We start from the raw sequence: 10483 nt of genomic DNA, 5'->3' as shown, positions 1-10483 counted from the left end.
AACATACAAATAAATTATCTTGCCTAGGAAGCTTGCATCTGGGAACACCTTCCTTCTCATCATGCATTGAGAGTAGTAACAGTGATGGACTGTTGATGCAAATCTCTTTGAGGTAGATTATAGTAGGAGCAACTGCAAGTACGTCTTGGGTGGCTTGGGTAAACTTTGACTTGTCCAGGACAGTAAGAGCTGTCAAAACTGAATAGCAAATGCCTTCTTACTTCCTCACTAAACTTTTTTTTTAAGAGAAATTGAATTGCAATTTCAGTCTTACTGAAAGACCACTTGTCTGCCTATCAGTCCACTTCATTATTCCTCAGTTGGTCTTGACATGTTATCGGTGGCTGTCTGTCTTCGAATAACTGTGTAAACATATTAGAATATAAAGTGAAATGGATTAATATTAAATGTAAATGATTAGTAATGAAATAGTCTTGTTTATTGGGTTTGGTTTTTTTTTTAATTTTATGTTTTTCCCTTCCCCTTCTTACCACTAGGCTGAATCTCCAATGGATGCTCAAAATAGCGATGCACTCTCCATGTCTAGTGTCCTGCTTGACATTTTACTTCAAGAAGATGCGTGTTCAGGCACTGGTTCAGCTTCTTCAGGGAGTGGTGTATCTGCAGCTGCTGAGTCTCTGGGGTCTGGATCCAATGGCTGTGGCATGTCAGGGAGCAGAACAGGTAACGCCAGCAGTGAGTACTCTCTTAGCATTTTAGAAGAGTTGTAGTGCGAGGTATTGCAAACACCACTTGATGTTCAAGTGCTTTTATGTAAACATCTTTATTGTCTTTAATCCTCATTGCATAGTTCAGTCTTGATTTCTTTTTTTATTATATAACAAAGTTTTTCTATTGTGCTTGATTTACAGTATAGAACCCTTTTTAAGTGTGTGTAAAATAGCCATTAAGATATTATGTAGGTATGACAGAATAATGAAAATACTGTACTCCTTCATGTTTCATTTCAGAGTTTTTAATTTAAGTAAGCTAATTCTGTTGAAATTTAATGGACACTTGGCTTCAGAATTTGAGTTTTAAAAATATTAATGCAGTTACTTAGGGGTGGAAGTTCCCTCTGTTTAAAAAATGAAATAAAATAGTGGTTGTATTTATACTTTCAGTTCTCTTTAATCTTCTCTATTTTCCAAAGCATTCAGATAATCTATGTATCTGACAATTTATAATGAAACTTGAAATTTCTTTTTAAAGGTAGTAGTGAAACTAGTCATACCAGCAAATACTTTGGGAGTATTGATTCCTCAGAAAATCATCATAAAACCAAAATGAAGGCAGAAATGGAAGAAAGTGAGCACTTCATTAAATATGTCCTTCAGGATCCTATATGGCTTTTGATGGCAAACACAGATGACACTGTTATGATGACTTACCAGATACCTTCACGGTAATTCCAATGTCATAGTCCTTCGTGAACTGTATATATGTTGGGGGGAGCAGAGTGAATATATGAATCTCTGTCTCAATATCGGTTTTAATGTTTAGCTCAGTGTCAAGAATAATGCTTGCTTCCTTTGCATCTTTTGTATACTACAGAAGTAGTTCTCAAAAAGTAAAAATTATTTGATTAGGCTTACCTGTATTTTTAGATCCATTACCTGAGTTGAAATTAACTGTGTATATTTTTTTGAAGCTGTTTTGTAGTTAGTGATCTGTAACTACTTGCCTAGAAGTCCTTGTAGTCTGATTAATAGATCCTGGAAAGTATGCTTAGATCTAATGATGGTCCGTAGCATGGAAACTCTGTACTCCCTGGCTGTTGTCCTTGGGAAGCCACATTCAGTGGCACAGCTGCTTTCTCTGCCTTGTGGTTTTTTTTTTTTCTTGGGTTGTTAACTTCCACACGTTCATTCTTCTCCATAAATTCCCATTCAAATAGGACAAAGAAGTAGAAGGTAAAAGTCATAAGGTTTCTAATAGAAAAAACTTTATTTAAAAATAAAAAAATATTCCCCGCTTCAATAGTAAAGAGCAGATACAGGGGGAGGAGAGGGTCACAAGTCTGCAGATTTTTTTGATGTTGTTTCTATTTCTTGGGAGCAGTGAATGGTGTTTTGAAAAGAACAGGAAGTTTCAGTAAAGACAAGTCTTTTGAAAGGGAAGGAAAACAAGCTTTCAAAATACAGAAGCACAGGGATGATGGGGCGGGGGGGGTAATAGAGAATGCATTGTAAGAACTTCAGATTTTTTCCCTAGATTTAAAAATAACTTGGCATTTCTCAGTTTTTGTAGCGTGAAGGGTTGACAACTATAGGTGGGAATTCCAGCAGACTGTAAGAGTAGCAAAGCCTGCCAAAGAGAACACTATAAAACAGGATATTGTGATAAGAAGCCTTGTAGCTCACTGTCAGAGCATGATGCCCAAGAAGAGAAGTGTAAAGCCAACCTGTTCTTAGGTGTGCTGTAAGGAACAGAAATAGTACTGGGTTTCTCGGAACTTGCTTTCTATTGTCAACTTTTATAGAGGTATACAGCTTGTAAATGTTTGTGGTGTGGGTTTTTAAGTTTCTGAATCAAGGTGGGGCACTGGGGGGAGAGAGGACTTTGGCTGCTGAAATAGAGCAGTGTTTTCTAAATCTCTCCCTCTCATCCATTCTTCATGACCTTCTTAAACATATCTTACTACTTCTGCTTTAGTATCTCATGTGCAGGTAGTGTCTGTTTTGGGTTGTCCTCTCAGTGAAGGGGAACTTGAAACTTACCACAGCAGAGGGAAACTGGAGTTCTTGGTGGTTTCACCAGTGGTGCTGTGTGAATAGCTCTAAGGAAACTGTTTTCACTGATGGGATTTGAAAAGACAGTGAGCCAGCAGAGATGTGTTAAAGTTGTCTGCAAATGCAGAAAGCTGCTGAAATAACCACACTTAATTTTCTTCCAATGTAAGATCTGTAAGCTTAACATTCCAGAACAAAAATAGTCTTTAAAAATGTTAGTATTTGACTGTGTAGCCTTATATAGGCATAAAGCCCGGAAACTGTTGAAGCTCAATTTCTAAATACATTTTATTTTAGAGATTTGGAAACAGTTTTAAAAGAAGATAAGCAGAAATTAAAGCAAATGCAGAAACTACAGCCAAAATTTACAGAAGAACAAAAAAGAGAGCTTATTGAAGTTCATCCGTGGATCCAGCAAGGTGGACTGCCAAAAACTGTTGCCAATTCCGTAGGTTTAAATGAGTTAGTTACTTTTGCATGTATACAGTGCTTAAATTATTAGCTGCCTATGTTAGACTTTTCCATTCCTGTTGCTATGAAAGCTTGGTCAATTACACAGAGGAAAAAAATTAATTCAAACTTACATGCAGTGGTTTCTGGCTTGATTTAATTTACTGTAAGTTGTCTTTCCAATGGGAAAGTCAAACTAGTGGTGAATACAGTGCAAGAAATTCCCTTCCTATTTCTAAATTTCTGTGTGTCTGTTTGAAATTCTTTATCAACACAGCCAGAAACTTCACTACATAAAAATCTCTATTTTGTGCACAGAAACTTATGCCCATTGCTTTTTCTAGAAAGTACAAAATTAATGGGAGTACACTGTTCCTTTTTCTATCAGACTTCTCACAGAGGATCATCTCTTGCCTTGATTTTATAAGCAGATTAATAGCTTGAAAAGCAAAAAGGAAAACAAAGCATCCTTGCAGTGTTATTTGTTGTTTGTGTATTTTACTTATTCACACACAAATACCTGATTGCATTCCCTTTTTGCTGAGCATTCGATCATTTGTAGCTCTTTTGCACATAAGTTATCAAATGCAGAGGCTCTCTTTGCACATGAGTATTTCAAAAGTCAGTGTAGCAGAATTGCAGTGGAATCCTAATCCTGATGTTAGTGTTACTGCAACATTAATACTATAGCATCCAACTTGTGTAAGTGTACAGTTGCTTCAGTCTCTTAGGCACTGCAACTGACATGAACACATTACTGCAGGGTTAGCAATCAAATGGAGGAAAGGGTGATTGGAAGTGCATGTAAAATGTCAGCATTATAAGTGATCTATGACATGACTGCTTCCAGTAGAGTTCTCAAGTACTTGTGTTGATTTACTACACGTTATAAAATGATTGTGTGTGGGAAAGTTGAGTTGGGGAGCGGGATATATCTGGTAGTTGCAGCACAGATGTAAAGGTTCCCTTGGAATTGGGGATCGCATGCAAATGTACTGTTTGGAAAAGCTTTTTTTTTTTTCCTCCTTTGACTTATGAGTGTGTCTATAATTTTCTTTTTTTTCTTTTTAGGAATGTATTTTTTGTGAGGACAATATACAGAGCAATATTTATACATCATATGATGAAGAAATCAATGAAATGGACCTTAATGAAATGATTGAAGACAGTGGGGAAAACAACTTGGTTTCCCTGAGTCAAGTCAGTGAAGAACAAACATAGCCTTTGAGCCTGTTGTTTTCAAAGCTGCTTCAAAACTACAGTGATGATCCATAAAGGTTTTAATCTTGTATCCAGCAAGATGAATCCTGTTCATAAAAACAAATGTGTTTTTCTTGCTCTAGAAGAGTCATTTGTGAATGAATCTCTTTTTAAATGGTGGCAATCTCTTCCCAGTAAGGACATTGTTGAAGATGGTATAGTTTTTCTTTAAAAAAGAAAGACTCATATTTTGCACTTATGCCTCAAATATTTCTTTATAAACGATAGAAACTTTCATTGATGCCTACTGGTTTTTGTAGAGTGGTTTAATGAGTACTGAGAATCCCCTTACGTACATATGGTTCTTCAAATCTCCTTTTGGTAACGATTCAGCATTATAAATCGTTCTAGCAATTTTGCTCAGTGGCTCTTTAGCATTGTTCTTAATATTTGAAGTGGTCCAGCACAGTAGAAGAAATAACCTTCAAGTAAATCAGTTCAAACTTGCCCTTCTCATACCAATTGATCCCATCCTCTTTGTTTGTTTCCTATAGTTTTGAATGTAGGAACCTTTTTTGTCTAAGAGAAATGTTGAACTAATTTTGTAAGATTGTCTTGGGTTTAAAATACTTACGTGAATGTGTAAGAAAGTATAGACGAGTGCTGGCAACTTTGTAGCCTTTTATTTAAATGGACACTGCAATACTATGAACTGTTTATTACCTTGAAGCATCATTTCTGAGAATTTATACACAAGAAATCTTTACGCTAAAGATTTTAAAAACTAAGACCACAGAGGATGACTGCGTATGCTCCAGTGACTGTTAGACAAAGCTTGGTATAACTTTAACCTTTATTTCTGATTTGTTCTGTCAGGAGGTTGGCCATCAGTTTTTCCTGTGTGGCTAAACAAACATCAAACTTCCGTGTGGCAAGAGAGGATTAGACATTTCTTGTCATTTGAAGATAGTTCTTATAAAAAAGAAGTGATTTTGAGAATAGAGTTGACTTTCAGTATATTTGAATTGCATAATCTAAAACTTAACGTGGCTGGAATCCTTTGCTGTCAAGGATTTAATTTTAATGCCTCTGAGATTGTATTGACTTGAATATGTGTACTTTATGTTCTTGTGCTGTTTATACATGTTGGATGTGGGAAGAGAACACAAAAGAGCAACTTTAACATACTGGTTAAAGGACATTTAGTTGCAGCATTGCTAGATGTCAGCTGTAGGTCTTGAGGTGAAAAACATATGGAGAAATTCAATTAACTTTGATATGTTTGTCTTAAAATATTTTTCATGGAAAGCATTTCCTTCTTCATTAGGATAACATTTCACTGAAATTTAAGGTTATTTTCATTTTATAAAAATATTTCTCTTTGCATACAAAGAGGATGTGAAGTTAGATCTGACACCACCAAAAACATGCAGAAGTGACTGGTATTTGCTTAGTGGAAGAAATAATTTGTGTAAAGTAATTAGTTATTAATTGGACAGCATCATGAGGAAATTTGCATTGGAGACAGGTTCTGCAGATAGCAGTGTGTGAACTTGTGAAACAAGTAGAATCACAATTTAAAAAAATAAGGATCTTAAATGTAGTGTGAAGCACTACCCAGCAGGATCTGATTCTTGTCTTTAATAGTTTAGCAAGCTCAAACTTAAATATATGTAAATATAAACTGAATGAGAAATTTTAAAATGTTGGTGTTCAAGTCTGATGTATTAAATGTTTTAATCATAAATGGAACAGTGCAGCTATACCAACATATTAAATATATTCCATTTTTACATGTAAACACAAATAGTTTTAATTGGACCAGGGTTTGGGGAAAATAAAAGCTTTATAGGAGTGCATCATAATTATACAAATTATTTTCAGGGACTTCTCAACCACTTTGAACTTCTTTGCTTTAGCATGCTTTTTTTTTACTGTTTTTTTTTAATTTGTTCTCATTTCTTCCCCCCGCCCCCTCCCCCCCCAATGACCATCTTGTAACCATAACTTAGTGAAAGGAAGAGAAAAGTATATTTAGAGCATTTTGTGGATGTGCTTACTTATGGACTTAATCTTGCATCCTTAAAGTGTTTGCATTTACAGGGTGGTATTAAAATATTTTCCTGTAACTTTAAATCTACATGCCTCCATTTATAGATAAGATTCTGAAGCTGTAATTTTTCCAAACTGTTGTAAGATGATTTATTTGTGATGACACTTTGTCAACATGTCAACAATGTTTTCTGTACACTGTGCAATATATTTTGGTTTTTGCCACTTGTGACTAATTTTTATGACTTTGCTTTTTAGAAAACTGGTAAATAAAACAGATATATTTTTAGTTGCCTTTTTGTTCCTTGAGCCTTCTGCTCCATGTAAGAAGCAAAAATATATGCATTACCAATAGTATGTGAACTGGTATTTCAAACTGAAGAACTTGCAAGCTATGAAGTTAGTTGTGGCTTACTGTCCTGAAGTAAAATTGTTGCCAGCTTGTCTGACGTGGAAGTTTAGTAGTCAAATGGAAGATTGAATCTTTATATTGACTAGTTGTTCTGAAAACATGCACAAATTTTTCTACCTGGAAGAGTGTATGCAGCTGGGTTCCCTGTGTTGTTCAAAACCACCAGAAGACACATTGTCCTTTCTGCTTTGCTTAGTGTCAGCTATGGATACCTCTTCTCCTGCAGCCCTCTGTGGTTTTATACTGGTAGCTTAGAGGTAGAGAACTCCAGTTATGCCCCTTGAATTTGCTTTGTACAGTGATAATTAGTCTTCTGTCGTGAAGTGTCGTGTTTTCTGAAGATTGCTGAAACTCATCAAGCTAGTGCACTTTCTTGTTGATGTTCTTGTTTTATACTCTGAGTGGAGCAATTGGGGAGGCTTGAAGATTTCTGTTTTCTTGCTTTGAGCAGTGATGTAGTTTAGTGGGTGTGGGATGCTGCTTTGGACCACCCCTCCAGTTTAGGAGGTACTCAGGTTATGAGACGCTCATTAGGTCTTTTTTTCCATTACTGTGTTTGGAGAGGTTTGTGGTCTTTTAAAACAGAACAAGCTAGTGCAAACCCTAGTTTGGTCATGAGGGACCCAGATACTTGTGAGCTGCAAAATCAAGGTTTTTCTGTACCACAAAACAGTTCACCGCAGAGGTGAATTGCCTTCGCACCAAGGGTAGAATTGTAGGGTGGTGCACTCTGTTGCCGAGACGTGCGTTTTAAAGCATGCTTGTTCAACACATCATCTGAGCCCCTTTTGAAGTCTTCTGAACTGACTCTAAATATGTGAGCGGTTCTGTGTATGTGAAGTCTGAAAACACTTTTGTCCTAATGGCACCTTGCTTAGCTAAACATGCTAACATGCAGAGGAGAGATGTATTGATGAAGCAGTTTACAAAACTACAACTCTGAGTGTCATGCACACGTACAGGGTATCTGTGCAACTCAGTAGAGAAGGTATTGTGCTAGCATTTGGATCTAAGTTTTGATGATTGATATATAACATTGGGAGAACTGAAGTGCTGCTGATGCAGTAAATTACGAGGTAATGTTTCACAGTTATTTCTGCTTCTGGTAATTTTTTGCAATTGTAAATGTAATAAGAGTACAAGTTAAATGTGGCTTCAGGTATTCATGTACTCCTCCTTGGTGATGTGCCTTCTGTCAGCACTCAAAGATAATGGCTTGCTTTACACTGCAGAACTGTTGGGAACAGTCTTTTGTCAGAGAGATTTTCTTCCATCTCAGTAGCCCCTAGGCGTCACTGGTGTCCTGTGATTATATTTGGCAGTTTTGCCACCCCTGTTTTTCCTCTATTCAGCAAACTCAATAGCCCCAAAATACGAGAAGCTATGACATCATTTGCTGTAAAGGGAAAGATCGGTGGCTTGAATTTCAAATAAGATGATGAGAAATTCATAATGAAGAGCTGTTGGCCCAATGATAGTGAATGCAAATATAAACTTTCTGCTTGGAAAAGGGAAACAGACTACTGAAAAGCATCAGATTTTAGTCCACTTCCCAGCTGTCATGAGTTTGGAGGAAAAAAAAAAAAGCTCTCCTTTAGTGAGAATTAAGATCCTTGACTGTTCTTTTGTCTCTCTAGCAAAGGTGGAAAGAACCTAATGCATTGATAAACCTCTTGTGTCAAAGAACGTGGTGAAATGAGTTGCATGCTTCTGGTAAAGTGACAAATGGATGACTTAAAAGGAGAATAACATTTGTAGGCGTTCATTTCCAGAAATTCCAATGTTTACTTGCTCACAAGTGGGTAGGAGCTTGAGAAATATATTTGATCTATTGAACAAGGTAGTGAACAGGTCATCAGCTCCTTTTTCTTGGGGGCTGTGGAAGAGGACAGTATTTTTAGGGGTGGTACACAAGGTGTATAATAACTTTGTCAGTGTGCTTCACTGGTGCAACTTCAAAAAAAAAAAAACCAAACCAACCCACAAAACCCAAAAAACAACTTCTGCCAGGCTTCCTAAGTGCAAAAGTATAGACTGGGTAGAAACAGAGACAACTGAACTCTTAATCATGGGTATTTCTCTTGGCATCTGCTGAAAAAATTGAGGTACATCAGGCTGCCATGTGCAAGAGCAGTGTGTGTGATGGGGTTTCATTCTACAGTATTTCTGACTCTGGATTATATCTAGTAGTTGCAGACAAAAAGAAGCTGTTGAGGCAGCACATGAATACTGTTTAACCTTAGCGGACAATATGAAAGTATGAAAACACTTGCCACTCACTAATAAAGAAAATGCTTTTTAGCTCAAGAATGCATTGTGAAAGAGGTCCAGTGTCCTGAGGCACTATGAAAGGGCAGTTCAGGTGGCAGGCCCTTTGCTTCTGGTGTTACTCACAGGACGTGTTTACACCTGTAAAAAACAAACAAAAAAAAAACCCCAACCAAAATAAAACCCAACCATTGTCAGTACTGTATTGGCCAAGAGGAGCAGATGCTGTGGCATAACCGTGATGCGTTTCCGGTGGCAGAATGGGGAAATAAGTAGTGAGACAGTTCTCAAGCACCTGCCGCAGCAGGGGTAGATGGCTTGGTGGGGGAGCCATTACACCATCAGCCTTAGAGGGCCATACTGCTTTGCACTTCATTTGTTTTAACTAGATAAAAGGAGACAAATCTAAGGATGGATTAAAATTTCCTGGTGTTCCAGGATTTGTCAAGGTGTACTTCTCTCTCTGTAGTCTGTGTATTAATACAGTAAGCCAGAATACAGTGAATTTATTACCCTCTTTAAATTGTTGTAATAGTCTAAAAGTAAACTGCTTGTGTTGCTGTTGCACTGTCAGCTTCAAAAATTCTGCTTCTGTCCAAGAAAGTATTAGGGGGTAGCTCCCCCCCGCCCCCCCCCCCCCCCATGTATTTGGCCATTGCTTGTGTAAGGTAAGGTCTGTTGCTTTCCCTTCTGTTGTCACCAGCTGGCTTTCTTTGAAATCTCCTGTGGCCTTTTTGCACAGGGGAAACAAAACCAAACCTAGAAACCAGGAACCCAATCATAAAAGTGCTGGGTAAATTCAGCAAATGCATTTCTCTAGTTGGCTTTAATCTTTGATTTTCTTGGCTGCAGGAAGCAGAAGAAAGGTTGGGTGACCTGTGCTTACCTCTGCTCCGATTTAGACAAGCGCTGGGACCGATGTGGTTCGGTTCTGCGGAGCTCTGGCGAGACAGACTCAGTTCTTTCAACTTCCCAGGTAAGAGCCACATCCATAGGGTGGGTTGTACACAGGCCTTTATTCTAATGATTTAATCTGAACCATCTGTCCGTTCTGTATGCTGTGACTTGTGCTCCTGCTGACTGCATCTCTCCAGCTTTTAAGTGTTCGCAATTTTGGGTTTTTTTGCTCCAAAATTACTGGAGCATATAAAGACTGATGCTGATACGTGAATTGGGCTCAGTGCTTTTCTTGTGCTGGTGTTAATAAACTTCTCCCACCTCCCTTAATTTTCAGTTTGACTTTTGAATACTGACAAATCTGTCTTCCCGTATTTTGGGAAACTGTTTTTTCATGGTTCAGGTGCATTTCTAAATTTGGTAAAACCAGAGGTTTATGATGAAAATGATTAATTAGATTGCAGACCAACTT

At 37.4% G+C, this 10483-nt stretch overlaps 1 protein-coding gene across 1 annotated transcript in view; it reads left to right on the top strand.

Moving 5' to 3' along the window:
• Nucleotides 1–6723, top strand: part of LOC103917839 (period circadian protein homolog 2-like) — a 43169-nt gene extending 36446 nt beyond the window's left edge. Inside the window, 4 exon segments of the mRNA XM_009325035.1 lie at nucleotides 498–684; nucleotides 1213–1405; nucleotides 3030–3180; nucleotides 4254–6723. Coding sequence (XP_009323310.1) covers nucleotides 498–684; nucleotides 1213–1405; nucleotides 3030–3180; nucleotides 4254–4403 — 681 coding nt within the window. The 3' untranslated portion in view covers nucleotides 4404–6723.
• Nucleotides 6724–10483: the final 3760 nt, after the last annotated feature.

The sequence above is a fragment of the Pygoscelis adeliae genome, unplaced genomic scaffold (genome assembly GCF_000699105.1).
Source record: "Pygoscelis adeliae isolate BGI_AS28 unplaced genomic scaffold, ASM69910v1 Scaffold155, whole genome shotgun sequence".
Classification (NCBI taxonomy): domain Eukaryota; kingdom Metazoa; phylum Chordata; class Aves; order Sphenisciformes; family Spheniscidae; genus Pygoscelis; species Pygoscelis adeliae.
This window is presented reverse-complemented; position numbering and strand designations above follow the sequence as displayed.